At 38.2% G+C, this 25990-nt stretch overlaps 1 protein-coding gene across 5 annotated transcripts; it reads left to right on the forward strand.

Annotated features, from left to right (window-relative positions):
- Positions 1-716: 716 nt before the first annotated feature.
- tead3a (TEA domain family member 3 a) lies at positions 717-25947 on the forward strand. 5 transcript variants are annotated; one of them, XM_079478668.1, is made up of 13 exons: positions 768-979; positions 8861-9114; positions 17179-17243; positions 18579-18641; positions 19496-19507; positions 20787-20915; positions 22089-22132; positions 22214-22278; positions 22384-22514; positions 22783-22956; positions 23194-23337; positions 23992-24144; positions 24222-25901. In XM_079478668.1, exons 2-13 carry the CDS (start codon positions 8976-8978, stop codon positions 24333-24335), a joined length of 1233 nt encoding a protein of 410 aa, XP_079334794.1. In that variant the 5' UTR covers positions 768-979; positions 8861-8975; the 3' UTR covers positions 24336-25901. The 5 variants fall into 5 exon arrangements, with proteins under 5 accessions (XP_079334796.1, XP_079334794.1, XP_079334798.1 ...); XM_079478669.1 differs by having other exon boundaries at positions 953-979; positions 8864-9114; XM_079478670.1 differs by lacking the exon at positions 19496-19507 and having other exon boundaries at positions 717-979; positions 24222-25947.
- Positions 25948-25990: the final 43 nt, after the last annotated feature.

Below are 25990 nucleotides of genomic sequence, written 5' to 3' on the forward strand. Positions count from 1 at the left end.
CCCTATAATATACTCACAATTTCCTACATTACATCACTAATATAGTCCACTTGAGAGAGTAAACTTTCATTCGGCGCGAGCCCTACACATCCAAGTTAGCAGCTAGCTGCGAGTCTTTAGCTATTACACTTGTTATTGAGGTGTATTAGAGTATTTAATAAGTGCACTTGATAACATACACGACTAATAACACTTTCCCTCTCAAAATGCGCACTAGGTCAAACTGACTATTTTCAATAGCGAATAAAGTGAATGTATACTAAAATATTTTGTTATTATTTTCATATTTTGTTATTGTATAAAGATTGCAAGTCTTATTGACAAAACACACATAAACAAACAGGAGTTTACAAAAATGTATGATGGATTCAAAGTTTTCAGTGCCTTTTGTTTCAAAGAATTGAATCAACAAAAAGTTCAATTTCTTTTTTAAAGGAAACAAAACAGGGATTTCTTCCAGAAATCTGTGTATATGAAATATTGCAAACAAAAGCATCCAATGAATCATATAAATACTATTATGGTCAGTTATTTGATGATTCTCCAAAACACCCCACAGTTTCCAAAATAAAACCAAATCTACATTCTTAATATTAAAAGCGCAAAGTTGTCCCCAATAGGCAGCACGAGCATGAATGAACCTCGTTTTCTGAGCAATTCTTCCCAAAAGTGCTTGTTGTATAAGTTATGTCTGAAGTTTGAGACACGCAACCAATGAGCGCGGCGCATCTGGACTGAGATTTGCTCGTGAAGTTTGAGTGGGGGTGGAGATCTGACCTCCTTCTCCTCATGACTCCTCCTCGAGCGCTCCGCTCGCCTTCGCCGTGTTTCATACCGAAGTCATACTTCACATTCCAGCTTTACTGTCATATCAAGAGAAATATTTCTTCAAAACACCGGCGTTTGTTAATGCGCCGTGGCGAGATAGTGCCTTAAATCCCTCGTCTTGCACGCGGCAGAGCAGAAGTTTGATTTTAAGGTAAGTGGCAAACTCTTATTGCGCTCCTTTGTTTCACGCAGTCATCTCGCGCTCGCGCTGCAGTTTTCAGATCATTCTCATTTTTGGCATTTTTTAGGAGCAGCATTGAGCGATGACTGCATCACGCACACACGCATACACGTGCGTGCTCGGACGTAAACGTATTGGTCATATGCAAATATACACTTATTTTACCGTGAAGCGTTAAAGACATTTATAGTGCAATGACCTGGTTATTTCTAATGGAGAATATAAAACAACTTCGCGAGTTGTTTGTCTAATCTTCGGGTCATTCTTTCAAATTTAAAATCAAAGTGTATTATAAAACAAGTAAAAATTGACAAACAAATGTTAAAAGTATAACATTGCTTGTGTGTTAAACACGTGCCCTTAATTTTGTTTCAAACTATTTGATGCTATTAATTGTTTTGTCAACAATAGGAAAAGTGTTTACGTTCAGTACCCGGTTTATACATAAACTCTAGTGTTCTTCGTGCATTCATTGTTATTTGTACTTCAAATATTTTTTGGCAAGAAAAGAAATCATGAAATAATGTCAAATGTTTGTTTCATGCAGACTAATAAGCTTTAATTCTAATTTATAACACCCATCCTATTCTATTAAGGCATGGGCATTTCTCTCATAATGCCAGGCACTGTGTGTATAAATTGTTTTAGTATCATTCATTAAGAGGTAAAGGGAGGCCAATAATCTCATTCATCAGAACTTTTAAGATCCTTGGCATCTTCAGTCCAGTCGTCGAGTGTGTGATGTGTGAGTTCAGCGCGCCTCCTGAGTTTCACTGTGATTGTGACACAGAGATGGAACAGGCTTTTCAAGTTGTGTATGGTTACTGTGAGCAATCGGAGGAGAATTTCTTGTGACAAGAAATTATCGTAATGACTGTAATGAAGTTATTTTCAACCAAGCATTGGATCAAAAGGGACAAAACCCAGCAGTTGGGTTGAATTAACAAAAATGATATTTGACCCCAAAAATAGGTTCAAACAACCCATAATGGGTTAATTTTACAACTGGTTGGTTGGGTTTGTCCCTTTTTTAACCCAACGCAGGGTTGCAAATAACCCAACATTTATAGATCAATGTTTTTGGTGGCTTTATTAGTAAGTGATGCAGGTATATAAATCTGCAAAAAAGTATTTTGTTCTGTTGTTAGGTATTGTATTATTTGCAAAAACCTTATCAGTTTTTTATGATGATATTTTTTATAATCATTTATAATTAGGATGGGATTGAAAACCTGTTAAACAAGGTCACTAAACCATTTTTCCTTGACACTATTTGCAAAAAACAGACTTGTTGCTTCTCCCTTTCGTGAGGATCCACTTTGCATATCACACGTTTTGTTTGTAAACCTTTTGTAACTGTAATTTTACTTGAAATAAAACACAATCAAGTCGTAATGCTCAATTCACAAAGCAAAGATCCATACGGTTACGCATGCAGTGTAATGGAATGTGGTTTGGAATCTCTGCACCAAATGTTGCTTGAATTTTGCTTTATTTTATGGATACATTTAAAAGGCAATGACTACTAAATGTTTATAAATGTTTTTCTGATTTATTTACACTTAAGTTGTCTTGCTCTCGATGAATGTAACCTAATGAGTGGGTGGGGGGCATTTTCTCAACACCGGCTGTGAGGCTTTAAGAGAGTCTGCAAAACATGACAAGTGTCTTCGCTGACCTCATGGCTTTAAATAGCATGTCAGCGTGTGATTCGCGACCGCTCCACTCTGAGAGGGATTATTTACACGAGCTGTTTTAGAAACTAACAAGCACTGGTTGGTTTGTATGTTTTCTAGTTGGTCCTCATGTTTTGAGTTACACTCCGCCATAGGTCAGGGTCAGTTGTGGTGTGTCTGTAAATCCAGACTTCAGAATTGTATAATTTCCTGTTGATCAGACCCTAGCTTTGCCTGTATCTTAAACATGTGTGATGGATTCTTTCCACATGCTGTGCACAACTGTAATGTTTTTTTAGCCATTAGGTAGAATTAATGTTCAATTTTCTGCCTGTTCAAGGGGCATGTTTAGAGGTGCCCATAGGCAAACATAAAATCAAAATGTATACGTTGCATGAGTTTTGTATGTTTTTGTTGTTGTTGCCCTCTTTTAGTAAAGGTGAAGTGGAGAATCTTTTGACAGAGAATCTGGGACTCAAAGATAAAGCCAGTAGGACATCTACACTGTATTGTTTTAACCAATTTTAGCTACCTTAAATTTTTTAGTTAAATCAAATGAGCTTTATGAGTCAATTGAACTTAAGTTATGTTGAACTAACTTTTATATAAACATCTAATTGTATTTTGCTTAACTTATACAATTAAGTTATATGTAACATAACTACATTTTAATGTCAGTTAAATATAATTAAAGTTCATTGACTAAATACTTAACCTAAAAACTAAAGCTAAAAAGCTGTTGTTCTGGCTGCTCTTCAATTTGATTTGGAAATGTGTGAAAAAAGCGTTTTTTAATTAAAACTCAAATGAAAACAATAAGGTGGACAAGGGCTGTGTCCGAAATCACATACTGTGACAGTATGAACTGAATTTTTAATAAGTACCTATCAACCGTTAAAACAGTACGTTCTAGTATAAGTGGGAGAAGTAAGAATTCATTTCGTACATACTGCATCTGCCATGTTTTATTGTCATGTGACCTATGACGAATAAACAACATGTTTTTTTGTTAACAACATAAACAAAAATATAATTTAGTCACAAAAAATTATTCATATATTGGCAGGCACTTAATTTCAAAACGGACATCAGCCTTACACCGCGTTTATACCGGACGCAACCGGCGCGACACAACACGACCAAAGACATTAGAAACGCATTAGAACCCATTATAATTAAAAATTGTGTCCACACTGGAATGCGCCTGTCGCGTCCGGTGTTGACACGGTATTAAAGTTTCATGCTATCGTTATTTGATTTACTTTTAAATTTGACTTTTGCTCAGCTCAAGTGTCCATCCAATACACACTCACAAATCTCGCATACTGTTTTTTGCATAGTAAGGTTTCGGACATACTATTCGTGACTCGTACTTATTTTCACCTTTAGTATGGAAGTAGGCGATTTCGGACGAAGGGGTTGTCTTATGTATTCTAATCCATCAAACACCGCCAAGCTTTCTCTATAGTATAAGTGCGATATAAGTATACTCGGTGCGAGTTCGAATCCAGCGTGCAACATTACATTTTTGCTTTATCTTCATTATTCCTTGTCCATGCTCAAGGCAAACAACAGAAATGCTAATATAAACTCATTGCATGCTCCATAACAGAATCCCAGATGGCCAAACAACAGTGTTTTGTAATTTGTAAAAAAATACACGTAGAAGATAAAGTGCCTGGAGACTGTAGTGCACACCACGTGTTTAATAAAGTTAAGGTGATAGGAATAAACAGTGCTTATAAACTAGGAGCCTCACTTGAAAAGAGTGCAGCCTTGAACCCGGACACCACATTTCTTAATTCACAACTTAACAAGCCATCATTCAAATTTGAATGATGCTGCTTGACGCAGGGGTTGGGGTTTTCTTAAGAAACTCTGTCAAAGGAAACTGCAGTGGCAGGTTGATCAGGTTTAACATGGGTTGGGTCCGTGGAAGAAGACAGGCAGTTCATTCCTCCCTCCTTTTAATATGTCTTTGTCTAATTTGTGTGTCAAGTGAAGGGTTTTTCACATATGTAAAGTGATTTAAGAGTGCACAACATCTGTACACTGCCGCTGGCTGTCTGGTCTTGTCAGTGTTGTGGCTGTCCTCTTCACCTTTGTTTTCTGAACGGTTTAATCGGATTAGATATCAATGCGTTACTGATGGTTGTGTGGAGGGTGGGTTTACTGGATTTCTTTAATGATCCAGTGTGTCATCTTTTGGAGGACCTATTGACAGAATTGCAATATAATATGCATACCTTCAGATGTCTTCTGGGGTGTATAAAAACCTTTCATAATAAAGCACTATGTTTGTATTACCTTAGAGCTATTTCTATCTACGTACAGCGCGGGTCCCCTTACATGAAATTCTCCATGTTGCGCCGCATCAAGTGTGGACAACATTTTTTATTATAATGGGTTCTAATGTATTTTGTTGTGTTGCGTCGACCCGGTGTAAGAGATGGTCCATGTGGTGCAGTGCTGGTCATACCCTGTAAATAAAACAAAGTAAAACTCAATGTAGATATAGCTTCTAGATTCAGATTGTCTTTCATTAAACCATCAGATTGTCCAGCATTACTTGCTGGACAAGTCTTAAAATGCTTTCCTCATCTGTAATGTGATCTCGGGCAGCAGCTGCTGGTCTGCTTGTTGCCCTGTTGTTCTTTGAGAAAGGGTGTGTGTGTTTGTGGGGAGTGTGTAAGTAGATGGGCAGCATTGCAGCTGTTATTCCAAGTCTCAGACGAGACTGTCAGCACTGCTGTGGCACTAACACATAAACTGAGACTGAATTTATCAGTCTCTTCAATTGAATCATTATTGATCCCTAGCAACCCGCGCGGTGAGATACAGAAAAATCTCAGAAGTTTGTTCATAAAACGAGTCCTCTATTTAGCTGGGTGGATCTCACATTATTTATCCAAAATCAAGAAAATTAAGATTTATTCTGTAAAAACAAATTTCATCAACACATTTCCTTTGACACGTTAGCATTCATTTCAAAGCTTAAGCACATTTCTGAACCATTTTTTTAAAAACAAGGCTCACAACCATGTCACAAAATGTCAACACCATAGCGTGATGTGTTACTTGAAACTAAATCAAGCTTAATGTAAACGTAAAATGTGCGGGTGTGTAAACAATCCTTAAATGTTGCTGAGGATCAGAACAGTACGTTATATTCTGTCTATATTTCTTTTTTGTTATTTAAGAACATCAAGTAGAACATGCAATTATGTTTGTCAGAATATTTTTATTCTACTCGTAAAATGACCACATGTCATCATCTCAGACGTAGCTGGAAGCATTTGGGTAATGAGATTTTTCCGCGGAAAATGCAATAAAATACAGAAAAGGTTCGGGCTGCGCGAGGTAGAGAACACATTTTATTATGTTTATTATGATCATTTTTGTGTTATAGAATTATGTTTTATATTTAAAATCTCTGCCATGATTTTTCAGTGGTTTTGTGAGAATGACCCGTTCAAACATATTTCTTTTTTGTCATTATTCGAGAAAATTTGAGATATAGGGTTTGTAAAGGTATGTGATAAAATGAGGCATTACGTTAACAAATCAATATATATTTTTTAAATCCATTAAATATGAATGGCTGGTTCTTGCACACTTCAAACTTGATCCTCTACATTGTCAATGCGTTGTAATGGCTAAAGATGCTTCTTTAATGAACATTGGTTGTCCGTCAAGGGTGTGGGATGCTTTTGGTTTGTCACTTGATTCTGTAACCCGATGTCTCTTCAGAGACCATGCGCTGCTGGTGCCGACAGGTGACCTTTTAATGACGGGTGCTCAAAGATATGGCGACATGTTTAAACTCAAGGTCAATATTTACTCATCAGTGCTACCCAAACACACGACACAATTTAACATGACAATGATTCGGAAATGAACCTTAAAATCACATTCAAATCCAAAAACTGTATTTTAACTTTCATCCACGCTTCTGGAGTCTACCTTCCATTATTTTAGTTTGTATTCACAGTATATTAGCCAGCTCTTTATAGTTATTCATAGATTGCGCATGCTTACAAGAGTCGTGTGTTACGAAACCGCTACACCTAAAACAGCAGGATTGTTCTTGGGAAGAGCGCCGTGTGTTTCCCGAGCCTAAATTGGTCAGGCAACCCATTCACCCCCACCCACCCCCTACTATTTCCCTGTTCTTCAGGCCTTTTTTGGACTAGGGTGGTTGTAAATGAGATGGAAGGAGAAGAGAGGAGGGGAAGGACAGAGAGGAGGTGTGGGTGACACAACAGAGAGAGTTTGTGTGTGTGTGTGTGTGTGTGTGTGTATGCGTGTGTGTTAGCGACACTGTAGCTTTCTTAATAAGGGCATGTCTGGAATTTCAGCCCCTTCTCTTTCTGAAGGTCCATACCAGTGGTCCTTCATGATAACCACTCTGTCTCCACTTTTGTTGATTCTGAAGTCTGGTTTTGTTGTTTGTGGCTTTTCTTGCGTGTTTGCCAAATCGTGGTTGAAAGCACAAGGTGTTTTGGATCTTGAAATTCCTCGGTTCTTCAAGTTTGCATTTTACAGTAGCAGTGTTAGACTCAAGCAAATAACCCGGCATGGGTCTTAAAGGGACAGTTCATCTAAAAGAGTAAAAGTTTTCATTCCAAATCCTTATGTGAATATCCTTTTGTGTTCCACAGGAGAAATGGTTCTATGGGTTTGGAACAACTTTAAAACCTTTTTTGAATGTAAATTAAAATGATAACACATTTGATTTGAATGATTTTCAGTCGGCACTAATACACTCCAAATTTGTCTTTGAGAATTGCAGTAGGATTAAATGCAAACGCTCACCACACAGAAATCCATAGCCGCAAAAATGTTTTGTGGTGAGTTGTTATTAGTTGCTCAGTACACACTGTTTCCTGAACTTTCAGATTCATTTTGCATATGGACTCAATGACGTTGGAAACTGTGTAAGGAATGTGGTTCTGAATGTCAGTCTGTTTTAAAATAATAGTAAAAAATTCCAGCGAATGGCAACAATTATGCAAAACTATTTTTCTGTGCTTCCTTTAAATGTTAAAAAACAGAAGCCACAAATGGTTTATTTGTCTTATCAGTATTTAGTGATTTATATAGATTATACACAACAATTGCAATAAATGCAGATTTCTTTTGCGAAAGATTGTGTAAAATTATAAAATAATACAACACAGTGACGTTTATTTAAATGCATTTTAACCATGTAAAACAAGGTATTGCTTCCTCTGCAAAAAAGCTTTTAAGACATTTCAGAGCATATACATTTTGAGATTTAGGGTACATTTACAAGACAACAGTGTTCTAAAAATGGAAAAGGTTTTTCAGTTGTATTTTTACATTCATTTAATGTAAATAATAAAAACTTTTAGTTTTTAGGTGGAACACGTTGATGTTAAATATTATTAGAACATAGTTGAAAACATTGACATTGAATATCTTAAAATTGCAAAAAATATTAAGATGTGACTTCTTGCTGTTGCTAATCTCTTTTTGCTGAAGGGACCTTAGCTCATGTAATTGTAAACATCCTAAAAAAGCTTTTTCCATCACATTGCTCTGTCTTGCTCAACCTGCCTTGTTGACACCGGGGGAAATTTGTCAGTGTCTTCAGTAGGTTGATCTTGATTTTCAATACCGGCACTATTAATACCCTCCAGCTCACGAAAGCTGTAAAGCACGGCCTTGAAAACCTGATATCCCATCACCAGAACTTCACTTGACATCAGGAGTCAGAAAAATGTGGCACCTTGATCGGCAGCTCAGCGTGTGCTGGCTCTCGGTCACTCCGACATTTTGTCTTTCCTTTGTAATTCGCAATGGGATGGAATGATTGACATGGATTGTGTAAATGATGACATGTTCCAGCATGATTTTGATTCCTTATGAACAGCGTTGGGAAAAACTCAGAAGGAGAGTTCAGGGTCACACCATCTGGAATGATAGTTACTGTCAACCCATATGTTTCTCTTATGCCATCTCAATTAACCAGTTATTAAAATTGGATGTAGTTGCAAAGAAGTGTTCCTTTTACTGTTATCAGCTGACAAGATCACAAAAGACAGATTTTTCTGCTTAGCTGGGAAGCAACTTTTGCATGTTCTTGTCATATTTCCTAGCATGAGGTTCTGATTGTTCTTATTTTCTCCTTCTCTCTACCTGTCTCTCCCAGTAGTCCCGGGTGTGAGGGCTCAGGTAGGGGCCCAGGTGGAGCCGCCACGATTGCAGCCAACGAGTGGAGCACCAACACGAGCCCGGAGGAGGGGCAAGAGGATGAAGTGGACGGGATGGACAAGGCCGGATTGGACGGAGATGCTGAGGGCGTCTGGAGCCCTGACATCGAGCAGAGCTTCCAGGAGGCTCTGGCCATTTATCCGCCTTGCGGCCGCAGAAAAATCATCCTGTCAGACGAAGGGAAGATGTACGGTGAGTCACGGAGACATGAAATACCTTGATGGAGAGACCCTTGAGCGACTCACTCGGTCTTCAGATGCCTCAAAACTATTCCTTTAATGTACTTAAAGACTTCAGCGGAGCTAGTTGAAGAATTAAGATGACGTAAAATGTTTTTGATTTGATATGTAAATGGTTCTTCTTTTAAGGATGTTTCAGTATATTTATTTCTGTTTAGTAGCAGTGCTATTGTTGGAACAGCATGGATGAATCAACACAATGCAAGTTCAAACAGGGCCAACTCATTGCATTGGAGTTTTAGCGCGATGAATCAGAGGATGAACTTATGACACTCCACACCTCCAGATTTTCCCGTTCCCACATGGGATCCTCTGACTGGAATGCTGTGTCTCCCATTTGAGTCAGCATTCTCAATACAGCATGACTCACTCCAGCCTTTTATCAAGTGTGACAGTTTTCTCTTTTATATTTTCATTATTGAGTGTATGTTCAGAATTGAAAGTAAACAGCTTGCTTAATTCATTTCAGTCTTCATAGACTATTAAAAACATGTTAAAAGTGACAAAGTCAAGTTCCCGTATGCATGTAATGAGATGCAAGTAGTATACTTTCTTAATGATAATTTACTCATCTTCATGTCCGTATCTTTATGCCTTCCTGTTGAAAACAAATTTAGGCTTATGAGGAAAGCTTTCCATGGTTCTTATCTATGTAAGGGACTTAACAGGGGGGCTGTTGGTTAAGATCCAAATTTAAGTTTCATCGCAGCTTCAAAAGGCTCTAGAAGACACCAGCCGATGAATAAGGGCGTTATCTTGCTACACGTCATTTTCCAAGAAAATTTAAATAATTTAGACTTTTAAACATAAATATTTGGCCTGCACTGTCTCCATGTAGCGCGTCCACAACCTCACGTTTGTATGTCGAAGGACACATTATAGGTCTTTGAGCAAGATTATTGTTTAAAATGGTCAGTTTGTGTGCATATCAGGGAATCTTTTGAAAACTACCTCACGCGTAACCTTTCCAATGTGATTGCGTAATAGTGAAGTCATGGATGTGGATCACGGAGGCAGTAATAAAAAAATTATACACTTTTTAAACATAAACAGTTTATGTTTAAAAAGTGTATAATTTTTTTGTTTTCTTGGAAAATGACCAATTATTCGCAAGACAACACCCTTATTCATCGGCTGGTGTCCTGTGGAGCCTTTTGAAGAGGCGATGAAATTGAAATTTGGATCTTAACCAACAGTCCAATGTCCAATATATGGCGAAGAAACCGGGAAAGCTTTCCTCAAAAAGCCTCAATTTTCAAACCGAAGAAATAAACACACGGATGACATGTGGCTGATTGAATTATCACAATTTTTTTATTTTAAACTGATCCTTTAAGGGGATAGTTCACTCACAACTAAAAATAATGTTATTATCATTTACTTATGTTCGTGTCATTTCAAACCTGTTTGACTTTCTTCCTTCTACGGAAAAAAACAAAAGAAGATATTTTGAAGAATGTTGATGACCAAACAAAATAGACCCCATTGACGTCCGTTGTATGAACAAAAAGACATTTCTCAAAATATCTTCTTGTGTGTTCCAGAGTCATATACAGGATGTTAACAACTTAGTAGTAAATAAATGATGACATAATTGTGAGGTGAACTCTTTAAGATCTCTTTACACCATAGAGCACCTATGGGCCAATTCACATCTCTTAGTATCGGTAGTGTCGGAATAAAATGCTGGACGTTGTTTCTTTGCAGTTCACTTTGCTTTGTAATTCCGCTTTAGATGCAAGTGACTGTGTTGTCTTTTCGAAGGCAGTTCTTTGCCACACTTGTGATATTTCAGGACGTTCTTTAAGCATGAATAGGAATTGGTGAGGATTAGGCCAGCATCTGTCTTAACAACTGATCAACTCACTTTTATAACCATAATCCTTTTGTTAAACTATTACGGCATCGAGCTTTAACATGTGGTTGTTAGCGCAGATGAGCTCATTTGGCTTTGGGGCGTTTCGACCTATGACCCTCTGTCGAAAAGGCTTATGGAGACCAGCCCACATTCCTTTTTCCTTGGGTTAAAGGGGACACACATTCCACAGCTCTGTGGCCTTGTCCTGCACCGAAACACTCCACCCACGCCTGTCACACGAGCCCTAATCCCCCACTCAACACACGAGGAAGGTTTCTTTCAACAGCATGCCATTTTGTCCTTTTGTGGTTGCATGAGCCGTCAGGGTCCCTGCAGTGTCTTACCAGCACTGAGTCCTATAGGGTTTTCTCTCTGAGGCTCCATACGACAAGATCATCCTCTCTCTCTCTCTCTCTCTCTCTCTCTCTCTCTCTCTCTCTCTCTCTCTCGTCCCGGACATGTCACGGCAATCCTGCCAGAACCCTGATGTCAATCTACGAAAGTGGACGGAGTCTCCTGATATGCCCTCCCTCCTCCTCCCCCAGTTCACCGACGGCAATGTATACTTTGACTAGACGGCACTAAAATAGTCAGGCCATCTGGGGGAGGTATTAGAGATACAGTGTATGCCCTAGTGACATTGTCCTTTTGGTATCTCAGTGTTTGCCATCTGCTGTATACATTTCACTAAGTTTTCCAGAAATCGAACATTCTCCAGGTGTCTTAAAAACTCTATAGTACAACAGAAAAGTTGTAATCTTACTGTCTGGAACAGAATATTTGAAGCAACACTTTATAACTTTTTCTCACAAGTTCCCCCATGTGGTTGATAATCGCAATTGTCTGTTACCATTGTCGTAAAAAATATCGCTTTATAAGCTTCCACCTGGGGAGAGCAATACACGTGTGAGGCTGCTCAGGTAGAATTCGCCCGGTTAAAAGTAAAAATAATTTTAGCAACATTATTTGAAAGTCCAAAACGACAGTGTTGCTTTAAGCAATTTTGTCTGCTGATAATCTGAATCTGTACAGTTTCTTCTCTGGAACACAAAGAAAGATATTTTGAGTCTCAGTCGTTCATACAGTGGGAGCCAACTTGGTCCAATGTTGTTTGGTTACCAACGGTCGGGATTCCGCTTGCAATGGAAACTTAAATGGATGTGAAGTATTATTCAGTCTTAATCATCGATGGCAACATTTAGTGCCTGTTAATGCTCCTCAGAGCTTCATTACTCACCGCTGATCCCCTGCTGTCTCCTAACACAAAGCAGCTCTCCCAATAAAGTTCACTCTCATTGCACCGTGGGAAGACGAGTTAAACACTCCAATGTTCTCATCCAGTGTTTGGCTGCTTTAATGAGCTTGATTTGTCATCTAACACCTGTGATGTGTTGCCAGGTTTTTCTTTTTTAAGTCTCAACCTGTAATCATTTTGGTTTATTGCCCTTGTGTCAGAGCGGTGAGGTTCGGGAAACATAACAACGCTAACACAAATGATCTCAAGGTCTTTCGCTGGATTGGGCTAATTTTTGAATCTGTTTGTTATTATGTGGCCTTTCATGTTATAGTAGCAGCTTTTTATTGAAGTTGTCAATATTAAGGGTTGACTGCTCTCACAGCCTCGTGAACTATCCCAGAGGCCGCGCATGACATCATGTCAGCTGCGCAAGCTGACCAGATGTAACGCTTCCACAATTACTGTTGTCACTCCTCCATCTGTGCGATAAATGTTTTAGAAGATTTAAGAAATCGAGAGAAAGTCTTACAGTAGGTGTGGCACATCGGTCAGCACACATTCTTCTTAAATGCAGAGTTGGGGGGGCCACACAGGTTCGAGTCTGGACCACATGGTCTGGTTTACGTGTTAATAAAACTAAAACCATCACACTAACTAAAAGTGAAATAGTCTGTCGCATTGCAAGGAGATTTTTGGGATCTGAAAGGTTAGCAGGAGGAGGGATGCCCTCCAGGGGTTGTCAGAGGTCAGGGTGTGTCCCCCCTTGCCTTGAAAGTCTTTAGACATTTTCCACTTTGGATAAGTGTTGGCCCTTAAGTGACCAAATGTTTTTGATCTTTTGACCTCTCACGGTGGAGATCGTCCGCACATCTACTCTACTCACATGTTTTGACATCTTAGGTGTATGTTCATATCGGTTTCAGAACAAGTAAGAACATGTTTTGCAGGATTGCCAGAACTTCAGACAGGATCTTCCAGAAATGTTTGAACCCACACATTTAGACACACTGTGTAATGACGTACATGCAAAACGTGCAAATATAGCCATCATAGGTTGCTTGTTCTTATGTCATTTCAAACCTGCATGACTTATAAATAAATAATAAATAATATCAGTTTTTTATTTGTGTGTGTACTATCCCTTTAAGGGTGCACTATGAAGGATTTCAAAAAAGCTACAGTACGCAGGAGCTTAAGATGGAAATTCCTGCATCGATGCACCTTTTATTATCTAGTCCTGACAATTGCCTAGAAACAGCTTTTTTAAATTGTTCATGGCAATCCATGGCACAACCTTCATTAAATATCGCAGATGTTTTCCAGTGTATGTGTCCTCATTGCACACATTAAGAAAATGCTAAATATGTTATTGCTATCTTTTCCCTTGAGATGCCTTAGACCATTGTCTTGATGTACTGTCTCAGAATCATGAGTTGAAAAATTAGAATTATGAGATGCCAGCTCTAAAATAATCTAGTTTCAGCTGGCTCGGAAAGGCACCTCACCTGTTTTTGATTGGCCGTCGCTTTGGTCTTTTCCCTGATTGGCAGTCTCTATTCCATGACTTTTACTGCAGGCCAACAGGTGGGTGGTGTAGAGTTGTTAAAGTGCAGGTGGTTTTGGTCAATAAACACACGCACATCTGGTCGGATACAGGGTTAACCAGGGTGAACCTCGGAGAAAACTGTCTAAACGAATCATGGACGAAACATATTAGATGACATTCTTGTTGACATATTGACTGAAGGTTTTCGCCAAGTGACGTTCAGGACAACTGAAAAAAGGCCTTGCAGTGAAAAAGCTCCACTGGGTTGTCAACAAGACTGACAATTGAAGACAAGCACAAGCAACAGACAAAGCTGTGTTCATCATTCTCTGACAGTGCTTTTGCTGGACACACTTTAGAGGAATCTTTGAGCGAATCCGCACTTTGCTTTGGCACGTCTTCAGTCAGATTTGTTGGAATATTCATGTGTAGACATTGATACGAAACGGCCCTTTTAGACTCAGCACTTTGTCAATGGAACTGTTTGAATCAAAGAGTTCTTGATATGACTCGAGTTGCTACCTTTTTGAGGAGGTTCATGGAGAGGGACCGTGCTGGATGGTTTGTGTCAGCTGTCTAAAACCACAAAGTGTATCACTAGATGTTCTCCGGTGATTTAGGGGCGGGAGGTGCATCACGTGTGGCAGGGTCATGATGGCAAAAGAATTGGAAAAGGTTGTTGGTTCATCTTCTGGAAGAGGTGACCCAATAGTTCTCACCACCATGTCCTGGAACAAAGCACATTCTTAAAAATAAAGGTGCCATAGAAGAACCATTTTTGGTTCCACAAAGAACCATTCAGCCAAAGGTTCTGTGAAGAACCATCTCTTTCTTACTTTTTTATCATATAAAGAACCTTTTTTCACTACAAGGAACCTTTTGTGAAACAGAAAGTGTTAAAGGTTCTTTATGGAATCAAAAGGTTCTTCTATTGCATCAACGAACCTTTTGAAGCACCTTTCTCTTAAGAGGGCACATGATGACATGCAGGAAGGAGCCAAAGTGCAGTTGTGGCCAAAAATAATTTGTCCAATGTCATACAAATTAGTATCTTTATTTGACAATATTATTCGGAATCCATGTTGCATAGTTTTGCTTTGAGTCTTTTTGTCTTCCTGCTACTTTCTCCCAATTTTATCTGTCCTTCTTCCTCTCTGTGCCTCCCAGGAAGTGCAGTGTTTGGCTTGGGGGCGTAAAGACACTATTTGTGGCCAGGTAGCCTGCGGACGGGCTCTCTGAAAGCTTTTGGCCGGGACTCAGGGGTTCAAGGTTGCTGGGATTGGGCCAGAGTCTCTATGCATCTATCACAGTATCCTCTGTGTGTCTGGAACTGAATCTGTTTGCCTTCTCCTTTCCACGTGTTTTGCCGTTTAGTGTCTGCCTTCCTCTCTCTCTCTGTCTGGTTGCCTAATCCTCTTTGACATCCTCATGTGTTGTCATTTCATCAGGATCAGTTAATGAAATTAAATAGAAAAGGCTCTAATTTGTTGGTGTTGGTGTGAGAAAACATTAGAAAGGGTGTCATCTTTTGGTGCCAAGCATTTATGAAGGCCCTTATAAGAACTCCAGTGTAAGTTGTAAAGAGCCAAAGCAGATATTTAAAAAACACACGTAATATAAAACAATGCAATATATACATAATACAACTTGATATTAAAATGAATTGTTATGTGAAATTAATAATCAGTTTTAGCAGCCTGGCATTCTTTTTTTAACCAATGGTGTAAGTATGGGACTGAAATAATGGAAGATATCCATATCCAGATATAGATTATTTTTGCAATTCTTCTCATAAAAGAACGTTACACCATATCAGTAAATATAATAATTATTGTAACTATTATTACATTATTTATTATACTGTGGGACGTGTTTTCAGTGTTGACAAAAATGTATGCGATTATTTTTCAACCACAGACATTGTTATTTGATCACGATAAATACGTTTTTTTCCCATATCATACATATTTATTTTTTACTACATGTTTTACAACATTTATACATAAATGTGAGCTTAATGAATATTTTTTATAAATATTTTAATTTAATAAATAATTCTGTAAAGTTAACATCTGTATTTTTAAATACATTTTTATGGCTGTATTGACTTGAAAACAGAATAAAACCATAGCATGAATAAAAACATGAACACCATACAGAAGTTATAAATAGATATATTAACACATTACAGTTAAATACAGTTTGAAACGATGAAAGAAAATATGATGTAAAGACGCAAAGTTCTCAGTAGGAAGATCATAATGCATGAAAGTTCGGGCATTGTATCTTAGCTCACATTTCTTTGCGTGTTTTACATATACCGATCTGCTTACCGGTGACCGTTGTTTTATATGAGAGCCGGGGTTCATGTGTAGGGTGGAAAGGTCTGGCTGTCAGTGAGTGGGATGTGTCTGGGGGAGATGGGACGTCCAGAAAGATTCATGGTTGAAACTTTGCACAGCTGTTCACAAGGTCGAACCCTTTATAAACCGTGATGAAATCCTCTTTATCTCTCCTCCCCCATCTTCCTTTGTTTCTGATCCATTCTACCATTACACAAACAGATTTATTGTTTTAAACGTCTAATAAATCGCCCTTTGTATGAAAACACATATCCGCACAAAACGACCCGATTGGTCAATCCTACGACACGTGGGAGTCCTGTTTTACATTTTTTTGCCAAGTCACCACCCACATCACTTGACTCATCTATCACAAGCCTTGTCTTTCAATGGTCTATTAATAAACGAATGGTCACATACGAGGCTTTACACCCCGCTGTAATATTGCTGGTGGAGGCATTACTGCGTTCCTTTCCACTAGCTTTATCTGAGTGTTCAATTACACGCAAGACATTTCACACACATTATAGTGCATTCAACATATGGCATGGCAGAGTATTTTGTTCTGCAGTTTAAGCTAAAAAGAAAATGAACTTGGTCTTTTCGGATTGGATTATGTGTTTTGTTTTGAGGTATTAAGGCACTAAAGGGATAGTTTACCCCAAAATAACATTTATGTACCATCATGTCATTCCAAACCTGTATACAACTCTTTGTTTTGTGGAAGACAGAAGAAGACATTTTGAGAAATGTCCATGCAGTGGAAGTCAACGTTGTTTGGTTACCAACATTCTTCCAAATATGTTTTGGTGTTCTGCAGAAGAAAGAACGTCACACAGGTGTGGGATGACATGAGAGTGAAGAAATGATGACAGAATTGACTGCCTTACGTCATGTTTCTTATATTCTAATTGGCATGTCACTGCATCTGCTTAAATCTTTCAGCCGCATGTGTTAATGCAGCTCGTCTGTCAGCGCTAATGGGTATTTTTGTATGGATACTAATCCTGTGTTTCTCTTTCATGTCGATCCAGGACGCAATGAGCTGATAGCGAGATACATAAAGCTGCGGACCGGAAAAAACCGAACACGGAAGCAGGTAACGTCATTATTGCAGTGATGTGTTATTTTGCTAAACCCTCAGTGGGTTATGTACTCAGCAGTTTGGCAAAGAATAAGCGTAGAGGGATTATTGACCCTTATACCATCCCAGATGAGTTTCTTTAGTTTAACAGATTAATAAATCATATTATGGCACTCAATACTTGTCATATACAGTACTTTCAAAAGCATTAAAGTAATCCGGATGACTACAATTGGTTAAAGGGACAGTTAACCCAAAAATGAACCCTTTATCCTTTACTGACCTCAAGTTGTTCCAAACCTTTATACATTTATAGTTTAGTTGGACACAAGAAAATATATTTGGAAGAACATTAGCAAATGACCATTTAAATGATTGTCAAAGGTGCCCAAGAACGGTTTGCTTTCCTAAATTCTTCATAATAACAAAGAAAATACACAATCATTCTTTCTACTACGGTATTCAATGGTGCCCCAGAAATCTCAGTTGCTAACATTCTTCCAAATATCTTTCTCTGTGTTCAAACAAACAAAGAAACGTTTACGGGTTTGGAACAACTTGAGGTGAGTAAACCATGACAGAATTTTTCATTTTGGGTGAACTGTCCCTTTAAAAAAATGTCTTTTGAACCCAACCGATACATTTGTGAGCGAAATCAAAATGTAAGCAAGCAGAGCCGAGCGCTATATTTAAAAATGGCAGAATGTTGATAAGATATCGTCACTTTTCGCATGTAACAAGAAACAATGACATTTTAAGTTATCAGCATACCACCACATATGAATTGTTTCATGGGAATATTTTGATCATGTGATGTCAATATGATTGCTATCACAATGTAAGACCAGTCTTATATTATGCGCATGTTAAGTAGACAGATCATTATAATAGTTAATAAATGCTAAATAAATAAATAAAATTGAAGAGCTTATTTGCAAAATCATGTTTTGTTATTGTGCATTGCTAGTAACAATAATCAAACTGCAGTTGGGTTGTTTTCATTATGTAATAATAACAAAAATAGCAATAACACAATAAATAAATAAATACAGCTTATTGAACACAATAAAAACATGAAATGTCTGTTTTAATTATAAACTTTTCAAATATTTTTTATAATATCTTTAGGATTGCCTATGAGTATTATATTATAGTTCATGTACATTTTTTGGTCATTTATGAAACATTTAATACACCTGTTTTCCTGTGGACACTATTTGCAATGCAATTGTAATAATATTATGATAATAATGTTATGGGTTCATTGGTCATTTGAAAAGATGATTTGCTAATGGCCATGTGTTTGTATAAAGGATTAAATCAAATGTCTGTGGCCCTGTCTTACCTCAGGTGTCTAGTCACATTCAGGTGTTAGCCAGAAAGAAAGTGCGGGAATACCAGGCAGGCATTAAGGTATGGCTGGGCTGCCACCTAGTGGCTCCTCTTTGACTCCCTCTCTGTTCACTCGCTCTCCTCTTTTTTCCTTGCTTTCCTTTTCCTCGTCTGGCTTCTTTCCTGCAGGTATCTAGCCATCTGCAGGTTCTTGCGCGGAGAAAGTCTCGTGAGATTCAGTCTAAACTGAAGGTATGCACTTCACTGCAGATTCAGTCCGGTCTGCTTTGACCAGTGCACCTAACTTTCCTTAAAAAGATGTTAATACGTAAAACTACAATGTTTTTATACATGATTTTAAAGTGCTGTCCGTGCAAACGTTCATTAAAACAAATGCACGCTGATTAAATTCGCTGCATGAGTGCAATGTTATGGCCCCATCTAGTGGTTAACTTTGCATGCTCCATTCAGACTAGTGTTAAAAGAAAATTGTCTGACCCTGCCTAACCCAAGTTTCTACTCATCCTTACTTCTTTTTAGCATTTCATAGTGTGTTTGGTGACTTTTGTCTCGTTGAATTTATGTTTTGAACATCAATGGATTTACATAACCTGCCGAATGTTCCAATAAACACATAATTCAGACTTTATGTTATTCTTGACAAATCTGCAGTGGGGAAGTAAAGTCATGAAGTCCTCAGAGTGTAAAAAGAAGATCTAAAAATGTTTTGTAAAGACGTAATGGGTTCACTTTTGATACAGCGGATGAAAACGTGCTGAATTGTCAGTCGACCAGCGTTGTCGAGTTATTATTTAGCAGAACAACATTTTCTGTGGCGTCTAAAAATACCACAAGAGAAATCAGAAGACCTCTCGATTTAAAAATCTGATCTGTTTTCTCAGCGTTTTAACAGTTTCTCTTCCCTTCAATTTTAGGCCATGAATTTGGTAAGTGAAATGTTTCCTATAGCTTGCTTTACCCATAGACACACACAGAGATCTGCAGGTGCTTGGCTTTGGCTGGTTTTGTCGCTAAGGTTTGTGCAGTTTGGGCGGCAGTGTGTTGCCTATTCCGTTCGGATGAATTAGACAATTGCTTTTGCTTTTTTTGTTTACACTTTTAGACTGAAGCGTTCGTTTATTTAAGCAGCTGTTTGTTGAAGGTGTTTGATGTTTCATTTCGAAATTATTTGCAATAACTGAATCATTTGAATCTTTAGAAAAAAGTTAAAGTTATATATAGACCACTTTGGATGACGTGAGCAACGCTGCTCTAACGCTGAGGAACGTTCTGTTTTTAAACACTACACAATACAAATAACAGAACGTTTTTAACCGAATGACAATGTCAAACAAGTATCTTTAAGTTTGATTTATTCTTAAAAAACAATAACACTGAAACCGGAAGTGCTCTAGGACCAGTGTTTGCATCTTGCGAAGTGGTCTATATAGTCAAAGTTTTAGGTTGATGCAGATAGAGAGACTTTGTCTGATGTGTGGAGATGATCAATAATCAGAAATAATGTGAAACGTGTGTTGGTTATATAATTGTCAGTTTTGAAATATATGTTACAAACTTAAACCATTATTGTATCGCATTGTATCATATTATTTAGCATGCTATCGCATTTGTTGTCGATATAGTTATTATTTTACAAAGTTACTTATCTCAAAAAACACAACATACTTCAACACGTGAAACAAATGTACATCGTGTTTTGTGGATTGCATTTGGCACCTTAACATGACTTTGCAAACTACAGTTTTCTGGTTGGGCCAGATGTCTGTCGTCTTCTTTCTTTCTGTTTCTTCTTCTTTTCCCTCTTAGCTGAATGTTACGGCCTTTACATGCAGTAAATGTTCGTGCTGTGTTTGAGTGTTGTCACAGATGTGCTGATGTGACCTCGCGGGTGGCTGCAAACATATCACTAGCGATCATTGCATGATATTAGCATGATACTCTTAACACATATGCTACATGGGCATGCTTGTGCACCATAACTGCATAATAAACTAAATATAATTTTGGGATTTAACCTTAACACACCCACAGTTATAAGGTTAAAGTACTCATTATTATTATTATTATTATTATCAATAAAGATGTATTATTTTAATAGAAACAATATCATGCTATTTAATCTATTATTCTTGAAGTTTGACAGTAATTTAACATCCAAGTTACATTCCAAATTGTTCAGTATTGACCCGTGTTGCTGTTTCTCAGGATCAGGCCTCCAAAGACAAAGCCCTGCAGAACATGGCTGCTCTTTCATCTGCTCAGATCGTTTCCGCCAGCGTGATGAAGAGTCAGTTGGCACCTCTTCCTCAGCACCCCTATCCTCCTCCAGCCAGGGTTAGTTAACCCACTGTTGACTACTTAAAAGCTGCAATCTGTAACCTTTACCTCTATATATCTATCTCTGTTTGAATCACAAAATTGTGGGTTACTTTATGGACTTATTACAATAGAGATGCACCGAAATCAATATCCGCTTACACAACGTAACACATTTTGGTTCAATTGTACAATTCCGTGGTGCTTATTATTATGGTAATATTAATTTTCATGTAGCATCAATGTTTTCGTGTATATTAAGCTCAAGTCAATTCTGAGCTTATGTAATTAATACGATATATCGGTATATTGCAAATAAACAAAAACTGTACAAATTTTCACATATTTTTTTAATTACTTTCCAATTGTCACCGTCAGAAACCTCTCGAAATGTCTGTAGCGCAGGGAAGGTGGGATGAAGCGATGACGGGTGACTACGTCTGGAACTTGGTTCGTGAGGACAGTATTAGTCATAGAAGACAAAAACGATCTAATGTACACTCATTTGTAGTAACGTTATGTTAGATTTTTGTTTTGTGCTCAGTGTTATGCCAGCGCTGTGTCATTTCTGCGTACGAGTAATCATACAGAACTTTATAAATATCTACAAATATTTGTTTTTTTTTTGTGAGTACAGTCGATGTTATTCAGCATGTTTAACTTAATAGAGAGAGACAACTTTTAAAAATATCATTTCATTGTTTTATTCAGAGTAATATCCGCCGATACTGATTCTGGAGATTAAATAATATTTCTGAATGTTATTCATTCAAATAATGACTGTTAATATTGAGCATCATACTGGTGATGTTTCTTAACATTTTCTATACACAGAGCACAAATTCATTGCATTTTGCTTTCTACTTTTGATTGACAGGATATATCGACCATGATCATTGGCTGTTTTTAAACTATAGTGGGAAAATTTGCTTATGTCGACCGATAACGATTACTGGCTGATATATTGGTGTATCTCTAGCACTATACGAGACTTACATTCCCTGTGAAATCGTAGCCGATAGCTCTATTTATAAATCATTATAAACTTACAGTTGTGAAGCAGGGGCAGCTTTACACAGATGTTTATGTGCAATCTCAACAGCTGTTTTTTGTTGATCAACAAAGTTTTGCAGCCGTTGTGCATATAAACCTTAAACTCAGTGTTCACATACTTTCTTTCTTATTCAATAGTTTTGGCCCGGCCCCATCCCAGGACAGCCTGGACCTTCTCAGGAGTGAGTATTATAACAGAGACATCTGATCTTAGCACAGCGTGCTTTGGAAAACCTGCTGATTGTTTTCTTTGTGTCGCATAGCATCAAACCCTTTGCACAGAACCCGTACTCCACCCTGCAACCCCCACTACCTACACCCATAACAAGTAAGAGCAATGCAGTGATTATATATCTCATACAGCTGTTCAGCCATCATCTGTTTCTGGAGTATAAATGATCACCCGTTCTAAACCAGCATGTTTTCTCGACAGGTTATGAGCCCATATCCAACCCTCACCCCCCCACAGGGATGCCTGTATGGCAGGACCGGACCATTGCCTCATCTAAACTCCGCATGCTGGAGTACTCGGCCTTCATGGAGGTCCAGAGAGACCCTGACACTGTGAGTGTTTTATTTAAACAATAAAAAAGGAATACTCCATATGTTGATGATAATGAAATAACTTTTTATCAATGAAAAGTAATCAAGTCAGTTATTATACACCATTTCCAAACAAAACAGTTATTATAGCAAACTTCCTTAGCTTATATCTTACGTCACGAAACACAAAAAGAAACGGGTAACGATGAAAGAAATAAGCACAGTTTTGGGATTGAAGGTGTTCTTTGTGTTTGTGCAATAAATTGTTACTTCACCTGTTGCTCCACAGTACAGCAAGCACCTGTTCGTCCACATCGCTCAGACAAACCCCTCATACAGCGACCCTCTCCTAGAAGCAGTGGACATCCGTCAGATCTACGACAAGTTTCCTGAGAAAAAGGGAGGGCTGAAGGAGTTGTACGAGAAAGGCCCTCAGAACGCCTTCTTTCTGGTGAAATTCTGGGTCAGTTCCTTCACTGACTTCATTCCAAACCTGTTTGACTTCTTTCTTCTGCAGAACACAAAAGAAGATATTTTGAAGAACGCCGGTAACAACACCGCCCCCTATTGACTTCCATTGTATGCAGACAAAACATTCCTCAAAATATCTTCTTTTGGGTTCCATGGAGCCAAGAGTCACATACAGGTTAGAATGACATGATGGGGGTGAATACATGATGACAGATTTTTTCTTTTTCAGGCTGATCTGAACAGTAACAATATTCAGGATGGAGCCGGCTTATTTTATGGTGTCAGCAGTCAGTACAGCAGTGCTGAAAACATGACCATCACTGTGTCCACTAAAGTCTGCTCGTTCGGGAAGCAAGTGGTAGAGAAAGTTGAGGTGAGTTCACTTATACATTAGAAACGGCTCTTTCATAACATGGCACTACGCTACCAAGTAAAAAGTATGTGAAAACCATTTTGTTGTCAACATGTTTGGCGAGACCTCTAATTCCAGAGAAGAAGCATAATGAAATATAAAATTGCATTCAAGACAAAGTGTATCCAGCAACCGTTTGGGGAGGTTCCTCTATCTGTTTAGGCATGACTGGGTCCCCTGGGCAAAATACAAGGTCAATAAATATCATTTACAGAGTCTGGTGCAGTCGAACTTAATTGACCTGCTGAAAACCACAGACATGAACCACATTAGACAATTCAAGATGAATCGCATTCGCAACACTAAATGTGTAAGGTCCCGTGGACAATAATAGTGCTTGATCCGTAAATAGGAGCGGCTATGTTTGGACGTCTATTGAAAAGTCTTTTCAAGAAGAATGAAGGCCAGAAAACAGTTCTGTGGCACTTTCGACTACCATTGTCATTTCTCCTACTATGAGAGTCAATGGTGGCCAAGAACTGTTTGGTTATAAGAATGAATCCAAATATATTTTTCTGTGTTCATCAGTTAACTGTCCCTTTAAAAAGACAGACCGTAGCAGTTTGGCTTAAGAAACCAGCCTCTCTGCTCAAAGTTTGTACTTATAACCCGCAGACAGAATATGCTCGTGTGGAAGGTGGGAGGTACATTTACCGGATCCATCGCTCGCCCATGTGCGAATACATGATCAACTTCATCCATAAACTCAAGCACCTACCAGAGAAATACATGATGAACAGCGTCCTCGAGAACTTCACTATACTGCAGGTCAGAGTTCGAACAACATTGATGACATGTTACTTTAAGATACCAGATTTCCTAACACGTGTTATTCCCCTCACCAGGTTGTAACAAACAGAGACACACAAGAGACTTTGCTGTGCATTGCATTCGTGTTCGAGGTGTCCACAAGCGACCACGGAGCGCAGTATCATGTTTACAGACTTGTCAAGGACTGAATGGCGCCGTGCCGAGAGACCTCCAGCCACTATTCAAACAAAACAAACGTACACAAAGAAGGACAAAAAAACGCTAACCAGGATACTGGGCACTATAGGTTGTATTGTATATTTAGTTACGTACTTTAAAAGGAAAGACAATGTACTTTCAGGGATTATTCTGTTTCTTCTTATATGTACTGTGAGAGAAGTTATTGAATGTTATTTGGAATTAAAACGGCACAAAGGTCTTTTTACAGCGGAATGCAAGCAAATAGCAGAGGAATGCTGTCCATTTTGTGATAGAATTGATTTGTTCGTATCACACCGGCACACACTACCTCTAACCTGAGACGGATTGGAGGCTCGTGCGAATGAGCTATTTGGTTTTGGAAAGAAATGTTGAATGTTTGTTAGGATGGTAAGTGTAAGTTACTTGAACGTAGCATATCAGGGTCATGTTCTACATTTCCTCCCGGTACGTGCGTTTGGAGCATTTAAAAGCATTGATGTGGTTGGAAACCTAAGGTTTCCAAAAAATGTGCCAATGCAATAACGGCTATTGTGAAAACGGTATGCATGGTGTTACTTAAATGCCCTCAATTTGAGTGCCTTGCCGCATACGGGCATCATTTCCTCATACCTGTAAAGATCAGGTAACATTGTTTGAAGCAACTTTGGTCACACCGGGACAAATCTCAACATGTCAGGCTTGGTTATAAATTCTCACCAAAACAATTACACTTCCCTTGGCTTATTTCTGAGAAACTGGGTGCTTGAGTTGTTCCTGATATGAAAAAGCAAGAAAAGATTTTGTACTTTAACAAATTCAGTTTTTTTAGAGGTTTTTTTTGAGTGCTGTGAGGCAGGCCATTGATAAACAGATGCGCAAAGTGAATTGAACCTTTAATTCAACATCAAAAGTGTGCAATAAGATCCGTATTATTCCGATCCAAGGGTTCTCATGTTCTTTAGGTAAGAAACACTTGGAGTTTAGAATAATACTTCCACTAAAGCCACCACATAAATTGATAGCGTTTGGACCATAGACTGTGCCACCCTTACTGATATGCACACATTAAAAACAAGTGCCTTGGCAATGTGTCGGACATAATTATTGCCATTTATTTACAATCATCTGTTTATTTCATTTCTGTTGATACATCTATATACAACTGTGCTATGCATTGTGGAATGCACATATTCATATTGCATAGTGGATGACGAAATATTTCATTGGGACAAATGTTTAATTTCTGGACTGTAATAACCAAAGATGACACATCCAAAAGAATGTGAACAGCATCCACCGTGTATAACTCTCTCTAGCGTTTTTGTGTGGTTCAGGTCCTGACGCGTAAAAGAACGTCATCCATTTGTGTGTGCGCGTGCATACATGGATGTGCACCTGTATATGTGTATGTGAGAAAAATAGCTGTGTAAAATGTGTTGTGTATAGTTTAAGAACAGGAAAGGTTTTTATCGTGGTTTCTTCTTTTCTTATTACTCAAATATCCGTCATGCTCTGGTTGTTAATAAATATTGGTTGTATCAATACAGCGTCTCAAATTGTTGAGAACATTTTGCAATACAATGTTCATATTTTAATTTATTAATGAAATAATTCATGATAACACGTACGCACCTCTTCTTGACTGTGCGCGGACTACGTTACC

The sequence above is a fragment of the Barbatula barbatula genome, assembly GCF_947034865.1.
Source record: "Barbatula barbatula genome assembly, chromosome: 17".
NCBI classification, from domain to species: domain Eukaryota; kingdom Metazoa; phylum Chordata; class Actinopteri; order Cypriniformes; family Nemacheilidae; genus Barbatula; species Barbatula barbatula.